This window comes from Athene noctua, chromosome Z (assembly GCF_965140245.1).
Source record: "Athene noctua chromosome Z, bAthNoc1.hap1.1, whole genome shotgun sequence".
In the NCBI taxonomy this organism is placed as follows: Eukaryota; Metazoa; Chordata; class Aves; order Strigiformes; family Strigidae; genus Athene; species Athene noctua.
The window spans coordinates 2,185,552-2,209,425 of NC_134077.1; the positions used below are offsets into that span (position 1 = coordinate 2,185,552).

The window sequence follows — 23,874 nt, forward strand, 5'->3', positions numbered from 1 at the left end:
TTGGCAGAAGAGTTTTTATTCAGATTCACATGTACACTATCCAGAGAGAGTACACCAAAAGAAAAGCTACCTCACTTTAAGGATACCTACCTTCTTTTTTTGGTTATTTTCTCCTTGAAATAAGTGCATTGTCAAATCTATCTGGGGGCACAGACTGCAAGGACAGAGTCTTCAGGCTTTATTTTGTTGTCGACAGCGCAGCAGCGGCAAACCAGGGCGCTCTCTTCCCTCCCCATTGCTTCTCCTCCTCTCTCCTAACACATACACTTCACCTTCTCGTTACCAGGCGCATAATGAACCATTTGTTTCCTCAAGAAACCTTTGAGCATGCTGCAAGGAGCCGGCAGCCACTTGCACATCGGGGAGTTAGAGCTCCACTCTGTCTGTCCTCCCCAGTGTCCTCCAGGAAGGACACCACAGAGACCACAAGCTTACTCCGGGACTGAAAATCAGGAAGAAAATAAGTTTGAAACGCTATGTTCCCCATGCACAGTGAAATGAGGTAAATTTCAATGAAAATATTTAAGTTTCTGCACAAAACGCAAAGAAAAAGCTTCCATTTTTCCTTCATCGGGGTCTGGAAGGGAAGAGAAACCTGGTGATGCACTGCCCGGTGCCACAGTGGGATGGGAAACCCAACAGGTCACCCCAAAAATGATGAGTTTAACAAGACTCTCCCCTACCCTCTTCGAAACCTGTCGCGTTTTGACCAGAGTATTGTTATTTTATAACTGATTTAAGGAGAGTTTTACCAAAACTCAGCATTACAGTAGGTAAGTTGAACTGTCAATCTTAAATTCATGGTTGGGCTGGATGATCTTCAAGGTCTTTTCCAACCTAGACGATTCTGTGATTCCGTAAAAGTTATTTCAATAATATATAAAAGCTATTTCAATAATTCTTTTTTTATAAAATCACCATCCAAAATGCAAAGTGTCACATAGCAAAACAATTTTGAGACGCGGGTTCAAAATCCCTAATGAAATGATTTCTAAAATATTACCTCTCCAGAAGTACATCATGCAGCTCTGCTGAAATCGGGCCACCAGATTCCACCACTATTTGCCTCAGTTTCTTGAGTTCAGCAGGAAATAAGCAAACAAAAAACCCCAAACACAACTCCTACTCTTTCATCTCCCTTTTGTTGGACTCCACGTGGAAAATGCTGCTTCCTTACACCGTGCTCTGCCTGCTCGGAAATCAGGTGTGAACTCAAAAGGTCATCAGGATTTGTATGATGCAGCGCGCTAGAAATTTCTGGCTTGTTCATAAGGTACCCCAGGAAGACTGGATGAGCTCTCCTGTACCCAAAGCCTCCAGACAACCCACAGTTTTGTTGTGCTGACAGAGACGACACGGCAAAAAAAAAAAAAAAAAAAAAAATCTCAATACCCTCTGAGGAGCAGACTTCATAAAATTAATTTTACATTTCATTGCCTACTCCACCACTACACTTTGGATTCATTTATCTCAGCAGTAGTGAATTACTCGGCACTTACTAAAAATAAAAACTTTAAGATAAAAATCCCAAACACTAAACATACTGAGGAGGACTTTTACACTCAAAGCCATGACTGAAGACCTTTAACTCTGAAGGTCTCTGCTGGATTTCCCACTGTGAAGTAGCCTCCTTTTAAAACATCCTATTTGCACTACGTAGTACTCCAAGCTTTAACCATGAATCAGGAATATTGGTGCTAGGTGCTGTGCAGAGGGGAAAAAAGAAATATAAAAAATTTCTCCAGGAGACAAGCAGTGTTGGTGGCAGGTAGGAAAATTCTGCTTCTCTGGTGTGCAAAGGGAGCCAAGAGGAAACTAAGCGTTTATTTCAGGTTTACCACCTGAAAAAGTTATTTGTTTTCCCAACATGGCTACGGGCTTCTTTTTGACCAGCTGTCAAGGTAATTCATGAGCTTTCCCATCTCCTGGGTCAGACAGGAGCTACGGGAAGTCAACTTGTATTTTCTCCTCTTTCTGCACAGCCCGTTTCATCCACAACACCCAGCACTTGCAGCAACAAGGGCTCTACCAAGATGTTGTACCAGCCACAAATTCAGAGCAACGTTACGTGGTGAAGTCTGGGCAGGTCCCAGAAAATTTCAGGTCTCTCGTCCCTTCATGATGACCAAGTCAAGTAGCACGTTGAATCCTCCTCTTGGGATTTCAATCATCCCACCATCTCCACCCGAGTCCTGAGCGATACACATCACCACTGCGACCGGTTTACACGTGCGTAAGGAAATTCTCCCTCTTAGCTTCACGCTTTTAAAGTCCATAGAAAGGACCGAACATTTATTTTTGGCACTGAAAACTCCCAGCTTTTCTAAAGAACATGGTGGTTTAGTCAGAAAGCAGCTTTTTTACCCAACTACTTAATAATGAAGAAAGAGGCACTTCAAAAACATTGCTCGCAAGAAGCATCGATATAAACACTTCCTTTGTTGACCAAGTACTTTTTAGTTTGCAACACAGAGTCAAGTAAACAAATTTCTAACTTTGGCAGCTGTGTTCTAGCTTTGTATTTGCTTTTTAAATACTGAAGACCTTGTCTTTTTGCCAGGCCTCCGCCATCATCAGTTATTCATGAGGAGGACATCATACTATAGGATGACAGTTTCTGCTTATCTTAAGCAAGGATTTCTAAAATTCCAATTCTTAAAAAGTTGAATTTTTAATCAGAATTTTTTTTTTTCTGGGTAGCCTGAAAGGAAGGAAACATTCCTTACTAACTCCTATTCCTTTCAAGTCTCCTTTTCCTACTCCAAGACCTCCAAAGACTGAACCTGAAGCATCTTGTTGGAACAAAACAAGCCCATACCCAGAAGATTTTTCTTGCACCGATCAGCACAGGCTGTTGAAGCAGTTCCTATTCAACTGGTACAGGCAAGAATTTACCCCCAGGACAAGGAAATGCAGAAAAACTTTGCTCCATCATTTAAGAAAAGCTTGAACAAGCAACACATGGACTGCAGTATCAGTTCCCATGCAGTCCCTCCTCTGCAGTGCCCACCCTGTGCTGGGATCTGGGGAGGCCGCCCCTCGCTGAGGGGGTTCAGTGTTGGGCCCCTCACCCCAAAAAGGCCATTGAATGACTCGAGCGTGGCCAGAGAAGGGCAACGGAGCTGGGGCAGGGTCTGGAGCACAGGTCTGCTGGGGAGCGGCTGGGGGAACTGGGGGGGTTCAGTCTGGAGAAGAGGAGGCTGAGGGGAGACCTCCTGGCCCTCTGCAACTCCCTGCCAGGAGGGGGCAGAGAGGGGGGATGAGTCTCTGGAGCCAAGGCCCCAGCGCCAGGCCCCGAGGGAATGGCCTCAAGCTGCCCAGGGCAGGGTCAGGCTGGCTCTGAGGAAGGATTTCTGTGCAGAAGGGGCTGTTGGGCGTTGGAATGGGCTGCCCAGGGCAGGGGGGAGTCCCCGGGATCCCTGGAGGGGTTGAAGAGTCGGGCTGAGCCAGCGCTGAGGGATCTGGGGGAGTTGGGAACGGTCAGGGGGAGGGTCATGGTTGGGCTGGAAGAGCTTCAGGGGCTTTTCCAACCCAGATGATCCTGTGATTCTGATTCCCTACGCCAACACAAAAATTTGGACATGACAGGCAGGATACCAGCTGCATCCCTGCAGCAAAGTGTGGAGTAAACTGTGAGGAACTGAAGGAATTAATACCTCAAACATTCAGCAACAGGGAAAGCCTAAAGATCAAACTGTTGCCTTTGGTTACTCTAAGGAATGAATTATCTGCTCTGGGAAGTGCAGGGCTTATGGAAGTGTGCACAGCTCTGCTCCCTCACAGCTGTATTGTCAAATTCCCCAGATAAGCCTCAAAGGGGGGAGATGTAGACTGAATAAAACCAAATGATTGGGTTAAGGTCTACACTTGGATTTATGAATACATCCTGGAAGAAGAGCTAAAAGATTGAGACAAATCACCGAGCACAAGATGGAGCAGAAGGCTCGACAAGGTAGATCAGAAAGCTCAAGACTAAAATCCAGAGGAAAAGGTAAAGGTGGTGAGGGGAGATCACGACCACCAACTCAACTGGGAAAAAGTGTTAATGCACCCCATTCCCCCTCAACACACACACAGAACCCCCGCTCCACCTTTTTCTCATTTCTCACACAAATGAGTTGGTGCAATACCCGCCTCTTTGTCTAGTATGCAAATCAGCTGATAAAATGAACTTTAAAAGGCAACAAAAAAACCCTTTGCTGGGTGTGCACCCACCATCCAAGATTACCAGCTCTGAGACAACGCTGGATCCAGGCATGGTGATCCAGATTCGTTGACTTTTTCTCTCCTTTTTCTTTCCATTCTTACAGATTTATCAATAAGACACCACACTGCTTACTACCCTCTTCTAAGTTGAAGTTGTTTCTACCAAAAGTAAAACATTTTAACTAGTTGTTTGGTTTAGTTTCACCTTAATTTAACCCAAAAAAGGATCACAAAAGCTTCCTAGGCTCCCAGTCCAGGTCATAACACAAGCACTGTTGTGAGTCGAATTCCTCCAGGACCGAGGTGGACAAGGTTCTGCCTGGCCTTGCCATTTAAGCACCTCAACTCAGGTCTTCTGCTGGATTTGGAGCGCAAACACCATCAGCTTGGCCTGGAGAATCACCCTTGGATCCACACTCTGAAACACAAATTTCTGCCTCTAGGACCATTAAACTGCAAAAGCAATCGCTGTGTCATTTCAGCCCTAAAAGTTAAGCAAGCCACAGAAATAGCTATAACTGGGTCCTCTTAGAATAAATTCTCACCATGCACTTCTTCTGGTCTCTTGTTATTGTCCTCCTGATATTCATGGTTTACTGGCTGGTTTTAATCATAATAAAATGAAACCTTGCTGAAAGGATCGCTACGAACATGGCACCGCCAGGCTGCAAAGCGCTCACTCCTGCCTGACATCATTTTTATTTGCCTAAAAGTTCTTTGCCATAATGTCATCCTCAATAAGTAGAGCCCATCCCGCAGCGTGAAAAGGAAACTCGGTGATTGAAAAGTACAAAACGAACGAGCTCGCAGGCGAATCTGGTTCCAGGAGCTGCATCCATAAATCAGAAAGGCTAGAGACACATAAAAGTGTTAAAGTTCAGGCTACAAATTCAAAAGATTAGAGGAAACATTTCAAACAAATGGAAAGATGATGAAAATAGGTTTCGAGACATTTCTTTTCCATAAGAGAATTTGGCCAAACTGCGTTTCCAGTAGCATCAAAACATTTCCTCTCAGAAATTACCAAGAGAAAAAAACAGACTGCAATGGAAATAAGGTCGTTTCAGTCCACCGTGGATGCTGTTGCTACTGTTCTCCATAAAATAAAAATTTAAAAAAAATCAGGTTTTATCACGTAGTAACACGCCAATGAAAAACATCTACACTCACCAAACAAAACACCTACTCATTTGTTCTGGACCAAATTTAAAGAAACAGCTTCTGGAAACAAGAACTCGAAGGAGCCGCTTCGTTTTCTTTTCTCCTCTCTCAAAATCAATTCTCTCTCATCTTCCCAACTGTGGAAAAAGCTGAAACCAAATCCAAAGCCAGACAACATATAAAAAGCCTTCAACCGGGTTTCGTATTCAAAAGCCAATTTCATAGCTTTTTGCTGTCCAGGCAACGATTGCTCGGCGGAGAGAGACCACAACAGGAGGAGGCGCGTGCTCCTCGCAACCAGGTAAACCTCTATTTTGTGGTCAGATCCCGGAGAGCTGCAAATTTTCATGTCTGATTGAGTGTTTCTGGAAACATCCTATTTTTTAAAAATATTTCAAATATTCACTTCCTAAATACCTGAAAATGTGACAGAGGACACACCTTCTGCTCAGTAATTTAAGGAGTCTGGATATGGGTTATGTGGATAAAGGGAGGCAAAAGAGAGTTAAGCAAGTAATTTATGTCCCTGTTCTGCCTCCCATAAATAGCTAAAATAATCTGTTTTCCACAATGAAGTTCAGAAATCCAGATCAAATGTGTCAGGCCCATCTTCACAGGATCCCAGAATCATCTGGGTTGGAAAAGCCCTTGCAGCTCCTCCAGCCCAACCATGACCCTCACCCTGAGCGTTCCCAACTCCCCCAGATCCCTCAGCGCTGGCTCAGCCCGACTCTTCAACCCCTCCAGGGATCCCGGGGACTCCCCCCTGCCCTGGGCAGCCCATTCCAAGGCCCAACAGCCCCTTCTGCACAGAAATCCTTCCTCAGAGCCAGCCTGACCCTGCCCTGGGCAGCTTGAGGCCATTCCCTCTCGGCCTATCTTGCTAGAGCGCAGACTAGAAATGACAACAATTCTCCTTTACTCAAGTCCACATCCTTAATATCTTCAAGAACACAACAGGCCTTACCCTCCGTAGACTTGATTTCACCCAGCTTGGCCTCCCAAGTCACTACTCCACACACCTCACACCCCCCCACCAATCTACTGAACATTTTTGGGCAGAATCCTCTGAAATCTTAACACTTAATTTTCCTCTGCTTGAGCAGAGCATCAGAGCGGAGTCTAAACCTCAATGACTCCTGTCTAGCCCCAAAGCTGGAGTCATTCCCTTCACTGCCCTCGCTAAGTACAGCCGCGTCGCGAAGCGTGGGGTGATACAAAGGTGTCCGAGTTGGCTTTAAATGAGCTGAAGAGCGAAATAAAGTGAGAAAAACAACCCAGGCTAGAAACTGAAATATCTCTGCTGAACTTCCGATTCCATCACTTTATAACCCGAGGCATGATTCTCTCCTTTGATTTTTCTTCTGGAAGATTCGAGTAGCAACCGCAGCCACCAACCACAAAAAAAAAAAAAAAAAAAAAAAAAAGCGCGACTTAAAAAAATTGACGCGGTCAAAGTTTTACGCGAGATCGCAAGCGCAGCACTGAGAAAGAGGCAATGTCCATTTTACAAGCCCTAGTTAGTTTAGCTCTAGCCAAACACGTTTTTTTTTCCAAATGTGGGAAATATTAATTTCTGACTGAAGAGCTTGGGTGCCAGACGCCAGCCCAGGTGAGCTTTTAGGCCTGAATTATAAACTCATGAAAAGAGAGTTTATAATGGAAATGCTGACAGACTCTCCGCTACAGCTACACTAGTGGGAACCACTGTAATAAAATGAACGCAATCACTCACCTCGTTTTACCAGATTTTATTGCTGTAGAGAAAATTAAGAAACTTAACATCTTGTCTCCCCTAAATTGCTTTTTCTTCCCCAGACTTTTTCGTGTGCCCTTTGTGATACCTCTTACTTGTAAACAGCCTCATTTTTGCCTGCGTATTAAGACACGTGCGTTGCGTGAAAAATAAGGATTTTTTCTCTCGGTAGTATTTAACTTCCTATCTGACCACTTTATTCTGAATCATATTCAAATTAAAGCAGGGTTATTATGCAAGGCACAAAAGTTCAATTTGAGTAAGATCCGGGCAGGATTTTCTTTTGCATGAAAACAACAGCGTAATAAATGCTAATCATTATAATCTTTTCAAAGTGAAAGCTTTTCAAGGGAATTTTTTTGCATTTACGAATGTAAAACACGCTTCCAATTTCCATTCTAAAGGTTTGCACAGAATCGGAGATTAGAGATGGAAAAGACCTGTATGTCATTCCTTCAATCCCCTGTCAGTGCAAGACTGCAACAGCTGCTGGTAAATATGGAGTAAGAAGGTTTAAGAATTACACCTTTCCGCTTGTAAACCCCCAATCATCCTGCATCAATCATGGCACGTGGAGAAATTTGGAAACCTGCATTTCTGTACCGCTGCCCGTCAATCAAAAGCCAAACTAGCGCATATATTAACTACTCTTGGTCAGATACGGGCACCAACTAGAGTAGAAAAACCTGACCCTTCTTAATTAAATTGCTTAGATGAGGTGTTTTATGGAACTTGAAGATTGACTCAGCTAATTTAAATCTCTCCCCCCCGCCTCGTAGTGACATGGTGGCGTCACAAGTGACCTCTTTCTCGTTTGCCCAACTGAGGTCATGAAGGACAAATGAAAGGGTTGTAAACAGCTTCTCTCATCTTATTAAACATCACTTCAGAAACGTGTATAGATTTTGAGTAAGCGAGGTCAAAAAACCATTAGAAAGGTTAAATTGGAAACAAGAGGGCATGTGAGGTGGGCACAAGATTGTTCCAAGCCTGAAAATTAAATTAACTTAAAGAAATCCCTAAAGGTGACTACATCTTCATTACTTTTATTAGGGACAAAAGTAAAAATCAAGAAATAGGAGAACACCTATTTAAAAAAAAAAAAAAAAAGATGGAAAGCACCAGCTACCCAATCTTCACCCCTTCTGAATCCCTTCCCCGCCCCCATCCGATCATGTTTGTTCAACATCTCACGTTCACTTCTCAGGAGCGATTGCTGCAGTTTTACCACTACGAAGGGCAAAGTAAAGCAAACAAATCGCACACGGACACATTTTCAAGTCTGCCGCATTTGTATTCATCCTCAAATCTACTGCACACTCATCCAAACCAGGGATCAGAAAAATCCTGCAGGCAAAATAGCACTCAGCCATCGAAAGAATACGCTTACTCAGAACTTGGTCAGCTAAACTAGAAAAGCAGCGAGCCAAGACCACTCTGCAAGACCCACTTAAGCAGATGAAGCACTACAGATAACTAAACCGTCACTAGAAAAATGCATTTTTGTACTTAAAATGATACTGCTGAGCATATCCCAAAGATTTTCTGCTCTGGCTGACCCAGCTCGCTGAACACTTTGGACTTTATGCTCTTTGAGATAACCGAAATTCACAGAACCACCCAGTTTTCCAGGCACACAAGGCAACATCTGACGGACTCCAACGTGCTCTACAGTCACTATCATTAAAACCACAGAAAAAACAGGCCCCCATCTTCCGCTCTTGAAAACGACTATTTTGAGCTGGACTGCACTGCAGTTTCACAGGAAGGATAATGGAAATGTTCTCCTGGAAAACGAGCGCAACGGGTTTACACCCATCCACCAAAACGGGTTTCAAACTCCAATCTCCCGTTTCATTTGCAAGAGCTTTGGCAAAATAAACACGGCTACTTCTTCCCCTAACGATGCTGTAACAAGAACCAGCGTTCTGCCTATGCCCAAGCATGAGTTATTTTAAGTAGAGAAAGTAGTTTCCAGCTCTGGAGCCCGGCAAATGAAGGAGATGAGACTACAAACACGTTCCTCCTCCGCAGACATTGGCATTCAGTGCACCGGCTCCTACAAATCTCACTCTTTGGCATTTAATTCTCCCCATTCACCGTAAATGACACTTAGGATCCAATTCATCATTATAAATGCTGTTCTGAGAGCCAGGTCCCTAATGTTCGGGATACGTAGGGTGAGCAATTTAAGCCTAGGTTCAATCTGAACTCCAGGCATTATATCCAACTGCTCCCAACTCCATGACACCAAGTTTGAAATGTAACTATCAAATTACACTGAACTGCTCATGGTTAAAAAAAAAAACAACCAACCACCACATTTCAGCAAATGTAGCCAAAGTTTTTCCAAAGAAATAACTCTTGATTCTTCTATCATCTCATAAAATTAGCAAAGGTAATAAAATTATCCATTTTTACTGGCTTTAAACTCCAGGCTTTTCTCAAAAAAGAGTCTTGATTATTTATTCTGTAGCAGCCATACATATAAAATATCTAATATTTTAACCCTTGTCAGGAATAACGGCACTATACATCACCTGGAAGAACAGTTTCAAGAACCTCCCCCCCCCCCCCCATGACATCTATCAACAAGTTATATACAAATTTCTTCCACATCTTCCCTGCCCCCTTTGTTATAAACCACTCTGCTACTGTTGGGTATAATCCAAACATCCACCTACGACACAAAAAACAGTTAAATATTTGAGAAGATGCTGGATATGTCCGTTGAATCGGGTTTATTTAGTCGAGGAGTGAGGATGAGGGGTCTGAGCAAGAGGTTCAACAGATTGTTAACGTGCTAGATTGTAACTATGATCCCTCAGTTGTTCTTGTTTGTAAATAGAAGAATTATATCAGATTCTTTAATGTTTGAGAAAATTGCAGTTGGACATCAAAAAATCTGTTGGTGTATTGAAACACAACTCAGCTGGATAAGGCTGGGGATTGCTCTGCTCTTGTTCCGAGTACACAATCAGTTGGAAAAGCCCTTGCAGCTCCTCCAGCCCAACCATGACCCTCCCCCTGACCGTTCCCAACTCCCCCAGATCCCTCAGCGCTGGCTCAGCCCGACTCTTCAACCCCTCCAGGGATCCCGGGGACTCCCCCCTGCCCTGGGCAGCCCATTCCAACGCCCAACAGCCCCTTCTGCACAGAAATCCTTCCTCAGAGCCAGCCTGACCCTGCCCTGGGCAGCTTGAGGCCATTCCCTCGGGGCCTGGCGCTGGCTCCTTGGCTCCAGAGACTCATCCCCCCTCTCTGCCCCCTCCTGGCAGGGAGTTGCAGAGGGCCAGGAGGTCTCCCCTCAGCCTCCTCTTCTCCAGACTAAACAACCCTAAATACCCTCAGTTGCTCCTACCTGGAGCACTGTACGGAAAGGGCAGCTCCTTCAGCTTTTGGTGTCCAACACTTCTCCTCAGAGGGCCTGATCCTGCCTGCACACATGCTGGGACTACCCACCACATAAGAATTATCAAGGGAATAATGGTTTTTTTTTTCCCCACAGAGCTTGGAAAGGCGAGGAGCACCCAACTCCTGCACCCTGTCAGGGCTGAGCAGACACACAGAGGATGGAGCAACCACACACCGAGGAAACACAGAGCTCAAAACTGCCTTAAGTTCAGGCTTTCACTGCCTCCGTGGTCAGAGAGCAGCTGAGCTGGAATTCCAGGGCAGCATCTTTAAATATAAATATCTAAACAGAGAAGCTTCACTTTATTTCATTGTTTTGAAAAATCTATTCTTCTTCGTTTTCCCCGATTGTAAGACTAGGGTAGTATTGTTTCTGAGAGCATTAGTTCTGTTACTGAAAAATATTCTGGGGCGATAGGTTGACAAAATGCATCTGAAGCACTTAGAGATCACCTGGGGAAAGGCTCGTAGGAAACGCAGGAGGACTCTGACCCCTGCAAATTCAGGTATGAACATCACTACTTCTGGAGAACAAAAAAAGATCCTAAAGATAAATTTTAAACCATACTTTTTAACATTAAGAAAAAAAAATCCTTTTTGTTGTGAAAAAATAGCAAGTCCAGAGCCCCTGAAAAAAAAAAACCAACCAACAAATTATATAACTGGAGGCAAGGAAAGCCAGAGGCAGGAACAGAACAATAAGTCTGAGCCCTGCTCAGCCTGTCCTGCCAAGAGCAGGAGACTGGGTGAGTTTGTTCACAGGAGGAAGGAAAAAAAAAAAAAAAAAAAAAAAGAAAAGGAAAAGAAATCCTCCTAAATGAAAACTACCTCCAAAAACCCAAACTTGAAGGTGACAGCACCAGGAAATAGATGCTGGTAGGTCCTTTTTTGCTCAAATGATTGTGACTGGGAGATGGACTGAGGGAGGAAAAGAAGAGATGCTAAAAAGAGGGAAAAAAAAAAAAAAAAAAGGTTTTCAGTAAGCCTCAAGACAAGAACAGGGCCTGGGAAGGTGAGAATCACAAAACTTTTTTTCCTCTCACTAAAATTACTGCCTCAGTTATCACCTGTTGTGTCACAGCAGCCCCAGGAACATGAGCAATTTGAAAGGTCCTTTTCTGTTAGGAAGAAAACCCCCAAAAAAGCTAATTTATACCCTAAGAGAAGTTTAACGTCAAGCATTTGCTTTCAGACTTCGAACATGATACCTCAACAGCTCCTTTTTTTCTGCACAATAAAGGGATAACACCATGAAAACCAAGGTTTTACTTCTAGAAAAAAAAAAAAAAAAACCAAAACAACAAACCACCATCCTGACAGATCTATTGGGCAGTAGGACACAGTCCCAAGGGAGGCCGCAGGAATTTTATCGTTTCGGGCCCAGAATACCAGAGCAGAGAAATGATCAGCAAACACGGTGTGGGAACAACCCTCTCCCAGAAGGCAAACGGGCCAGATGATCTACAGGCTGATGGCCACCTCCAGCGCCTATGATCTATTACACCCCATTATTTTAATTCACTGAAACCGCACGCCCTCGCTAAGCAAGGCTGCTCCTTTTTCAATCCAATCTCCTCAAGTTCAGCCTAAGTAAATCTCTGCCAGGCACTAAAAAAAAAAAAAAAGCAAAACCTTTCTCCTAAATGAAATTTCTTAATTAAAGGCAGGTTTCTATGCAGCACTAGGGTAGGAAGAGCAGGAATTGCTGTGGCATGCATTCCCGTCGAGCATTTCTCAACGGTCCGATAGCAGAAGGGAACGCGGTGCAGAAAATCGTGTTTCTGTTGTCACGCCCAAATGCAAAGAGTGTTGTACGGTAACACAAATATATTTTTTTTTCTTTTTTTTTTTTTTTTTACTCTGGAATGTCGCTCTCCTACAGGCTGATGAATTGAAAATCATGAAAGAATCCAGGCGTTGACGCAAATTTCGTAAATTTTAGCTACTGATTTTCAAACTTCCATTTTCATGAGCAAATTCATGTCTGGCTCGCTGATGTCCATAGGAAAAAATTAAAAATCATTTCATCCTAGCTATTTAGGTGTCATAAGTACCAGCAATCCTACCATTCAAAATATGAAAACAGAGGATGGCAAGGTGGCAGGCAACGCCCTCGCAGGGCTGATGCCATCAGCACTTCCCTGCCTCAACTGCAGAAGCCTACAAAGGAACAGGCAACAAGAACAAAGGCAGATCCACACCATCGAGAGCCACCAAGCACGACGAAGAGTGCTGAACAACCACCTCAGCCTTGAAAGAAGCCATAAAAAAATTTAAAACGGGCTTCTGTGCAAATCTCTCTCCTATTTCTATTAAAAAAGTCGAGACACAGATGGGCAGGTAAGAGAACAACGATGAGATAACATCATGCAATAGGAACATCACTTCTGTTGTGACCAGGACTGGGAGCCCAGGGAGTTTGTAAAGGTTCTGTGATTCCCTCAGGTTAAATTAAGGGGAAACGACACCAAATGACCCGTTAAAATGTTTTACTTGAGGTAAAAACAGCTTAAACTTGGAAAGAGTAAGCAGCAAATGTGGTCTCTTATAAATCTTTAAGGAAGAAAAAATAAAAAGAAAGGAGAGAAAGAGTCAAAGCAATCCCGTCACCACCCCTGGATCCAGCGTTGTCTCAGGTCTGGGAATCTTGGGTGGTGGGTGCACACCCAGCAAAATTTTCTGTCGCCTTCTAAGTTCATTTTATCAGCTGATTTGCATAGTAGATGAGAAGAGGCGGGTATTGCACCAACTCATTTCCATCAGAGACATGGAATAAGGTGGAGCAGAGGTTCTGTATGTGCATTGAGAGGGAAAGGGGTGCCCCAACCCCCTTGTCCAATTGAGTCAGTGGTCATGCTCGCCCTGCAGCCTTGACTTCTCACCCAGTTCCCACAGATTTTTGCGGATTTCCTGCTTCTTGGGCAATCATCCAGCTTCTGGTGCCGGGTGCTTTTATCTGTCCTTGTCACCTCTTCAATGGTGAAGTCATTAGCGAGGTCTGGATTGTATCAGGTTTACACAATGGAGCCAGTGATTCGTGGTCCTTGTTCTTGACGAGAAACATTTGGTTTCACTCAGTCCATCTTTCCCCATTTTGACGTTTAGCTAAAGAGTTTGGCAATATAACCCCAAGGCAGTGGGGGGTGCACCCTTCCATACACTCCCGCTTCCTCGGGTGACATTCTTTAGACTCGTCACCAAGGCCACAGCTTGTCCTTGAGGTTTTCTGTGTCAATGAATGTTTGAGGCATCGATTCCTTCAGTTCCTCACAGCTTCCGAGCGCTCCCTTCAGCACGGCCTCAGCAGTCCCACGTCCTGCTGCCAAGGAGGGTGTTGACGGGGAACTCCAGCACCCAGGTAGACACAAAATACACGGAGTTATAACTCAAGCTTGTAGCAGCTCTGTAGATATCCAGCCATCTCCTTGGTGCCACAGTTGGAAGAGACCTTGAATATCACCTAGTCCAACCATTAACCTCACACTGACTGTTCTCACACCAAACTGGCAAGGCAAAACGGGATGTTTCTGGCACTGATGCAAACTTGAACAACTCTTCCCTCCGCTAAAAGCGGAAAATAAACACATGAAATCCTAAATTTGGCCTGAAGGATCTGCTACCCAGCTCAGGCTGTGGAGGGGAGGAGAGGGGAAGGCAAAGTCATGATGGTTATGAAGCAAGAAACATCTTTGCTGGTGTGACAGAATGGGAGCCAGTGCTTGGGTACGCCGCCTCGGGGGTCCCAGGGGACCGGCAGCATTCATGCAGATGAACAGTCAGCTGCTTCTTTTGGTGCGAAATATAATTATTCCTCCTCCTGACAGAAAGTGTACCCAAGAGCACAGCGTATGGATACACATCAAGAGATGTGTGACTGGTGTGGTCCTCAGGAGTCTGCTGCTCCCAAGTCGTTGACTTGAAGATTACTGGAGGAAGCAACAAAAGCAAAATTAAAGGCTGATGAAAGTGTTTCTGCTAATTATTGTGTTGGTGTTCAAATACTCAAACATAAGGTGGAAAATTCACAAAGACGTGGCCTACTTCTTCACTCGCTATTTTAAAACCAATGGAACACTGTGGCGGAGCTCTTCCCAACTCACACTGGTCAGTGTAATGGAAAGGTACAGTGTTAAAAAGGTTGATTTGCTGTGGAAATAAAAAAAAAAAACCAACCAGGAAAACAACTAAAGAGGAGGGAGGATGTACAGAGTTGGAATACAGAAGTGAGTACAAGGCAGAATTGGGTGTTAAAGACAGCAGGGAATGGCACAAATGTGCTTCTCCGCCCTCATCTCCAACGAATGCCCAAGTCGCTGGATTCTGAGTGAATTTAAAGAGACTTCTAATGATGTTTTTTTTTAATAGAAAAAGAAAATGATAGCAAATAATAATAAAATACCGTTTAACTAAATGTAGTATTTATGTTACTTTTAAATTTAAGTAGTATTTTTAACACGAAGGTTAAGCAAAACATCCAATTAGTTGCGCTGTATCTACACTATGCTATATCTAAATAAAAAGCAATATAATGCTCAGCTTTCTCTACTTCTGGCTATTTGGGCCCACTTTCTATCCCATTCTTCACCAGACAGGCTTAGATAACTGCCTCGACATACTCCAAAGCTTCTTTATTCCTTCTACCTGTTCAGAATGAGGAGTTTGATAGTGACGGGGCAAGAAGTTGGCTGCCACGATTTTTCTCACACTAAAAGTCAGTTGACACGTATCACGAGAAGCTGCCGATTCTCTTCAAAACCACTTGGGGTTTAGTGGCAGCTGTGATTACAACTAAACACCACCAAAAGGAGCCGGTTACCACTTCTTGAATTTTTACTGGAGTGGATACTCAAGATGGAAGTGTTGTGACATTCAACGGTCAGTTAAGTATTGAAGTAACACAAGCAGGAGTATTTTGCCTTCTCTAAGTGAAAGTTACTCCCAAGGAAGTCAAACCATCGTCTACAGATCTTGCGTCCTGTAGATCCCATCAGAGCAGAGCAGAGGAAAGGAGAGCAGCCTGAAGCAACACTCGATATGAGTGAGGTGCCTCGGGAAGCCACTTCAATGCCACAAGACTCAAACTGGGACAAACACGTGGAGGAATTAAGGAGGTAACTCCAAGCACGTCGCACAAGGGTGGTCATACAGAACAGAAACTTTTCCCCTGGCTTTTTCACCTTATTGTGTCAAAGCAATAGCTGTCAATGTTGAAAATGACTTTTTAAAGAAAAAAAAAAAATATCAGTGATCACATCAACAGGATTTTGGGAGATACACTGGGCATTTTGTTCCGATTTTTTTTTTTTTCTGGTTGCTTCTCTCCCCACACTCCCATTTACATCTTACGCACAAGACAGTGGCAAAATGGAACCGAAACAGAGCGCGGCACGTAAAGGGTCAAATATTTACCTGATTTCCTGATGTTTCCTTTCACACTTCAGATCTGTTTTTAAATACCGACGTGCTAATGAGCCTTAATGGCATGACAGAGTATACATTTGTGCATGAGTGGTCCACTCGGATCTTCCAAAGACAACAAAGGAACATTAAGCAGTGCTAAGCACAGAGCAAGCACTCAGGAATCCTCCGTTCCATTAAGCAAAAAAACTATTAAGCACTACAGGTCATCAAGGGATATAAAAAGTGGTCCCATAGGCATATATATTATTATGACACGGAGCAAAAAAAGAAAAGAAAAAAAGAAAACCTAAATCAGCAAGCTGGTTCTTAAACACCGGGCTTAACCAATTTATCCTAAGTGGTGCTCTACACACTAGTGCACACTGTGCGTGCCGTATAATTTTATATGAAATATAACTACAAAAAAAGGTATATTAGAGAAAAACCTGCTGGCCAAAAGTTCCTAAACATCCGTTTCTTTTGCTGAATTCACAGTCAAGGGGTGATACCTGTAATAGAAATTTTCCAGCTGTAATATCTGTTCTAGGGAGTTAAGACTTGCCTTTAGTTTGCCGTTTTATCACCAAAAAAAACAAACAAAAAAAAAAACAAACCAAGTTCGGGAGCTCCAAAATGAGTTTGGGATGGAAGCGGAGCGGAGTTCTGTTCACTACTTTTATTATGGGTTATGAATTCACATTAAATCTCCTGTGATTAGGAATCAAAAAAAAAAAAAAAAAGTAGGAATAATTAAAAAAAGGTCAAGTCAGCATTGGCTGATTTTAATTGGGAGATATAACTTGATTTATAACAAATTCTTAATTTCTGAAAGTGATTTTGTTCCTTTAGAAAGAAAAAAATGACTACGATAGATGCAGGGAATGAGAAATATGCAACAATTAAACAATCTTCTGTTTGCTCTGTCCAATTTAGTACTTCCCAATTTTTGTTATAGCAGGTTTCTTCTGTTTATCCCACAGTTTCTTAAAAGTGATACCTCCTCGGGCCACTAAATGATTAAATTTTCATCCTTAATTCATTAAAACCCCAAAATAGTGATAGGCAACAGTATCTAATACGATTCTAATTTCTTAGCCCTTCCATGTACACTTAAATCTTTTAGAATTATCAGCGTATTTCCAATAGTTGAAAAAAACAAACAAACAAACAAACAAACAATTTAGTGTTACAGTTTCATTGTTTTCCCAAGCGGGGATTAAAATTTCTTCACATCTGCAAGATTTTAACCTTGGGTTCAACAACCGTCAAAAGCCAGGCCACTGGTCTAAATGGTTTTATGACTGTGACGTAGCTTATCTGTTGCTTGATTTGTTTTTTTTTTTTAGAAAAAAGTTATAATTTTCAGCATAAATTTTTTCTAGTTCAATCACCATGACCACACAGGGGAAAAAAAAAAAAAAAAATCTCTCTCATCACATCAAGAGCTGGTCTTCACCAAAGTGCTGGATGCTGAAATGTGGGAATTTCCCTAGAAACGCACCTTGAATTCTACTTTTTATCAACCTCTGAAGACCAACGTTCAGATCAACAGTAAAGCCAGAACCCTCTGAAGGACTGATCCTGCAACAGCCTATAAATACAGGCATCAGCCACGGGAGTGTGGTTTCTACCTGCAATCCTACTGAATATTGCTATTTCTAGGAGTTGATAATCTGTTAAATTGAGAGGTTTAGTAAGATGCTGGAGAAAAGAGCTCTCAGTTTCTCTCCAGGGCTCTCACTTCTGTTTCAACTGGGAGCACATCAGGGCCGTAAGAACCCTTGAGAAATTCTTACAAATGGTGTATTTTCCCCACACAGGCTTCATAGATAAAATTCTCGACTGATTAAAACCTGTTTTCATTTGCTACATTTTCTTTATCGAAAGCACTTTAAGCCAGGTAAAACGTAAGGAAGAGTTTTAAAAGGGCAATAGACTTTCAGTACCCCGAGCAGTCTGTTTCGGGTGGACTTGACTTACCTTTTAGCAGTGACTGCTTTATTGACTGTTAATGCTTTAAAAAGCGTGGTGAAATCACGGTCAGAATCTTTACAGCAAGAAAGATATACGCCCCTTATGCATACCAGTGGTTTGGCAATTTGAACCTCCAAAGACATAAAAGTTCTACGTTGCCAAACAGCACAGCAAGTATTTAAAATGCTGTGAACAGCCCTCTCGTTTAAAAGTGACACTACCCAAGATTAAATTGTAATTCAGTGAATGAATCTCTTCCTAAAACCTGCCTGAAATATTAAACCTCGTGATCCTTCCTTTAAAAATCCTGAAACGGGTGACGAAGTGAGACAAAGATAGGTATTGTTGACACCAACACAATCTTCCACGCATCACAACAGGGCAGTCACACCTACATCATCATTTCCCTTAGATGAGAGCATCAGGCTGTCCAGAAAAAGTCTGTTTAGCAGCAACACCTTGTCTGCCATCCAACAGATCAGAAAGATTCAGTGTTCGAGTGTTATAATACTAAATATCGCTCAATCTTTTCGCAACCTTCATCTCTAAAAAGGAGGCTTTTCTGAACATAGGAAGTTTATTTGCTTTGCCAATGATTAACACAACATAATGGAGTGCGAGACCTTCATTTCTCCTCTTGCCCTCTCTCCCTTACTCCGTCGTGTTTCCATCTGCCAGTGCCTTAAGTCAATGATGTTCTGCCAACATTGCACGGCGACTCCCTCAAAAAGAAAAAATAAAAAACAACCGCACCATAGAAAAAAAAAAAAAAAACACAAAAATTCTGCTCATTCAGCAATACGTGTCCTTCAGAAGACAAAATACCACTTTCTGTTTCAAGAACTCGGTGCCAATTTTAAATGCTGGACACTTCATATTCTACCTTATAATTCAAACTGGGTTCACACACTCAGAAAAGAAGTAGAATGACCAAGGTCAGAGAGACTGTCTAGTCCAACACCCTGCAGAAACCAGGGGCAACCACCAGGTCGTGCTGGGTTGTGTCCAACTGGGGCTGGAATATCTCCAAGGTGGAGACTCCACAGCCCTTTTACTGGGTGAGCAACCCTAGCAAAAAAAAAATAAAATAATAATTTTAAACAAGTCCCCAGTATTTCTGTGTGCACTGCCTCTCGTCCTTTTCGCTGTCTCGCCGATTAAGAAATCTTTATTAGTTCATCCAGTTTCAACCAAACTCTTCTTGAAAAGATTAAGTTGCCCCCCACTAAACTGCCCACCATCACCACAGGGATACGAGCTCAGGACCTACCACACAAACCACAGTTCTGCCTCTGAAAAGCTCAAAAATTGGAGCTGGGCACAGCACAACGGGGAGCACTCGCATATGCGCATCCACTTAAAAAGAAGAATTGCAGGGATTTTATTAGTTGGTAGTTGCCAACAACCAAGATCAAGGCCAAATAACAACTTGAACTGGCGAAAAGCCCTACTTGGCAAAGCGAGGCTCTGCAGGGTCCCGCCGAGAGTGACTTGATAACTGAGTGACCAATTTCTTTGCTTCTGTGGGGCTCTGCATCGCTTTGGGTAGGAACCACAGCACAGGAGTACACACACTGCTGGGGACGTGAAGTTAAATAATCAGGCAGAAAAATGATTCAGAGGATATAGATTAGGAAAGAGCCAAGACTCTTATTACCTGTTTTGATCAGAAACCATATGGAAATACACATTTTTTAGCTGGCTGAGGTGGCTTTGGAGGAAGGAAAGTCATCTTCAGTTTAAAGAACCTTCAAGACTGGAAAAGGCACTGAGTTCATGAGGGACACTGGAGATACTATGAGAAAGGAGCTGCCTGGATCCCCTCCCAGCACAACTTGTGAGTGTTTAGGAAAACAGAATCAGAGTCATCTGGGTTGGAAAAGCCCTCGAAGCTCCTCCAGCCCAACCATGACCCTCCCCCTGACCGTTCCCAACTCCCCCAGATCCCTCAGCGCTGGCTCAGCCCGACTCTTCAACCCCTCCAGGGATCCCGGGGACTCCCCCCTGCCCTGGGCAGCCCATTCCAACGCCCAACAGCCCCTTCTGCACAGAAATCCTTCCTCAGAGCCAGCCTGACCCTGCCCTGGGCAGCTTGAGGCCATTCCCTCGGGGCCTGGCGCTGGCTCCTTGGCTCCAGAGACTCATCCCCCCTCTCTGCCCCCTCCTGGCAGGGAGTTGCAGAGGGCCAGGAGGTCTCCCCTCAGCCTCCTCTTCTCCAGACTGAACCCCCCCAGTTCCCCCAGCCGCTCCCCAGCAGACCTGTGCTCCAGACCCTGCCCCAGCTCCGTTGCCCTTCTCTGGCCACGCTCGAGTCATTCAATGGCCTTTTTGGGGTGAGGGGCCCAACACTGAACCCCCTCAGCGAGGGGCGGCCTCCCCAGTTCCTGCTGGCCACAGTAGTGCTGATAAAAGTAGTATGGCAAGAAGTTGGAGATCTCCTGGACTGAACCGCCTTGAACTTCAATTTTATTTTACACCCCTGTGTTGTTAAAAATGCGGCAGGACAGCAGGACTAGGTAGTGCCTAGAGTGGAAGGAGTCCTGGGAAAAAGCGCATCGCCCCCGACAAGCTGTGCAAGCGCAGCCAGGTAAGACCAGAAGCTTCACCACGACTGAACTTTTAACTTTTTCTTCAGGTAAGCACAAGCTGCTCCTTCACGTCAGCAATGCATCCGAACATACTCAGAGCTCACCCGGGCACTGAAGACCATAAGTGTTGATCCTCTCCTCAGCCTAAAAGAATATTTTATTCTCTTTTCCCCATGTTACTGAGTTAGCAGGGGCGGAAGGCAGCTCCACCCTTGTTGAGACAAGGCAGACCTCTTAAGGAACGCACTGGCTATGTCAGAGCAAACATCAATACACAGTAGCTTCATCCATACAAAAAGCAGAAAAAAACCCCATCCCCTTAGAATCAGCAAAATTCTTAACTCATGATCATAAAGAAAATTTTTTTCTGAACTCTCACACATCTGAGCTGGTATCAGTTACTAAATAATTTTAGTTTCCTTTGTAGCTTTTAGTTGAAGCATTTCCAAACTTTTCTTTTTTTTTTTCCCCCTGATAAATGATGATTAAGGACTCGCTACACCCTCCTACAGACTGACGAAGAGGCAGAAGACCCCTTTAAAACTTCAAACACCTCGCACAAAGGTATTTAAGTTAGTGAGAAGCCGTAAGTGTTCTCAGATGCCTGGTAACAGACTTCTGGTTCCTTCCGCCCTATACTTACACAAGTGCTTTAAAGGAAATACAAAGAGGCTGCCAATTCCAGGAAGCTGCATAATGAGTTCTTGTCTATAAAAAAAGTTCCTAAACCATAAAAATTTGTACATTCAGTGCCCTATAGGAGTTTGGGGGGCGGGGTGTGCGTTTGAGTGATTTTTAATTCATCAGAAGTTAATTTCCAGCTTCAGAGGTTTCATCTATTTTGAAGACAATAAATATGCAGCAGATAACTCAAAGCAACAAAGAGGTGATTAGACATATTTAAACAAGAATAATACCTTGTCAGAAATAAATTACTGTCGCAGAAGTGTCATAATCTAACTCTGCTTCTTTTGAAGAAGGGAAAAAGAAAACCCACAGCACTTCAAATGTTTTTACGTATGGGTTTTTTTCAGCTCTTATTTAAGAGAGCAGCTTCTCACAATGAGTATTTCCAACCGTCCAAAAGGTAGGAACGTTTCTCCCTACCTGCTACCATGACCTTAGCCGTCCGACTGATGATAGCTCCGATGCCTTCTAGCGATGCTTCACACTGGTAGAGACCTTCATCTGGTTTGTGGTGCCTGGAGTGGACAATATTTTGTATCAAGAGGGATCCGTTGGCCAGCTGCTGCCTCCTCTCATCGACTGCCAGGTTTAAGAAAACTGCATCTTTCTTCCATTTAATAACCGGGGCTCCTTGATCCGATTCTGCTAGGCAGTTCAACAGCACGTTGCTTCCCCGCATGGTGACAGCATCTGAAGGCTCAGTCAGGAACCTCAGGGATGTAAAAGTCTTGATCTGTGAACCTGAAACAGCAAAACCATAAGACGAGGAGTAAATATTGGTTGTACATTTCCACGGAGGAAAAAACAACATTACGTAGAGAAACTCAATAGAAGGAGCTACCGTGCAACCCCCAGGGGCACTATAGATATGGCTGACAAACACTGAAAGAAATTAAGCTATGTCTCTCTGCAAATTAACACAAAAAAGCCAAGCATAAATTATATTTTAGCCCTATTGCTACAAAAATCAATATTTGTAGATAAATAGATTGCTCATACGGCAAAACACAGAGATAAAGCAAAGCTAAAAATCTGTACAACTATATACACACGAGGTGGAGATTAGCGTAAAGCCACCATATTTTGGGGGGTTTATTTGGAGAATTTATTTGCTTATAGGACCTAGTAAGTCTGGCCACACACGCTGAGATGCATTTCAGCAAGACAAGCGCAAAAATGTTAACAAATACGTGAGAAGAAAGCACACCCGACTGCTACGGGACCAACGATCGGAAACGGGGCCAGAACTTGAAGGCTGGTGGATCATCTTCCAACCGTTTCCAACTGGCCTGGCCTCCACTCTCCAGTAAAAAGCAAGAGAAAAACCACCACACGAGAACATCCTTTGTATAGGGAAGAGGCAGGGGAGGTGCTGAAGGTGCCCAACCCTACCCCAGAGCTAAAGACCCGAGATCTCCACCCGCTGCAAGAACTCAGCGGCCGAATTCTTACGCAGCACTTGGGTAACAGGACACTACTCTGTGTAGTTAGGAGATAAATCAGAGTGGAAAGACGGAGGGAGATCTCTCAGTCTCCTAAAGAGCAGAAAAATTATTCAAACGCTTAAGAACAGGTGGATGAAGTTACACCAAAAGTCACAACTCAAAAAAAAAAAAAAAAAAAAAAGATCCTTCACCACATCAAGCATTTTCTAACAAGTTGCAAAAGGGCAAAGCACATACAACTTGTATTTGTAGACACAGTCCTCTCAAGTCTCAGCAACTACGGCTGAATAAGTATCAGAGTAGTTTCTACTCCAGTGCATGGGGAACGGAAGTTTCAGACAGATGCATACGAATGCAAAACCACTTTGGTTTTTCCCCCCCCTTCATCTTCAGATGAATCCTTTTACCTCGTTAGAGCAAATGAAAACAAAACCTTATGTGACAAAAAGATTCAAAAAGCTTTTTAATGCTAAAAAAAAAAAAAAGAAGATTAATTATTTCTATTTGAGACCTCAGCCCAAAGCTTTCTATGAATGTATAACAATTGCATAAACTGCCACTTGGCGTTTTTCTTTATAGGAGTTAATTTTCTTGTCAAGTCCTTCGTTCCACCCGTAGGTGAAGTAGCTAGGTACCAGATTTTCCTTTAAAGCATACAAGTAAAAAAAGTTGTGGCTTCAAAAAAACTGATAAAAATTAAGAAAGGCAAAAAGAAGAGTTGGAAATTTCAACTTGTAGAGCGTTTCAGGCACATTAACAACAGCACCGTGACGACTCAGAGTAAAACGTGTTGGCTAATAATCAAGAAAAAAAAAAAAAAAGGAGACAAATCCCGATTTAGTTTTTATGTGTCTTAACGTTCTGGTTTCAGTTACGAGAGGAAGCACATCAAGAATTTGGCCCAAAAGCTGCACATTGGCACAGGGCACGTTTTGCTACAGAACACGGGTAAAATTATATTCGCAACGCATGAAAAAGCGGTGATGTTCAAACCATGTGTTCCTTCTTCTCCCAAAGGCAACTGTGTTCCCTTTGTGACTCACAGCTTCTTGTTGGACATTTTATTTATGTCACCAGCACTTTTACCACAGCGGAACACAGCTGTTTATGACAGCATGTTAATGATTTTATGTGGCTATTATCACAAGTAAATAATCTGCTTCTGCAGGAGAAATGGGGTTATGACAGCTTCCAGTGCAGCAAATGCACAAGTTACAGGAGTTAAACAAAGATTAACTTTCTT

At 43.3% G+C, this 23,874-nt stretch overlaps 1 protein-coding gene across 2 annotated transcripts in view; it reads right to left on the reverse strand.

Annotated features, from left to right (window-relative positions):
• DCC (DCC netrin 1 receptor) overlaps positions 1-23,874 on the reverse strand; it is a 612,108-nt gene that overhangs the window by 355,784 nt on the left and 232,450 nt on the right. For both annotated transcript variants that reach the window (XM_074932358.1, XM_074932359.1), the window contains exon 2: positions 21,607-21,927. In XM_074932358.1, the coding sequence (XP_074788459.1) occupies positions 21,607-21,927 (321 nt within the window). The remainder of the gene's footprint in view (positions 1-21,606; positions 21,928-23,874) is intronic.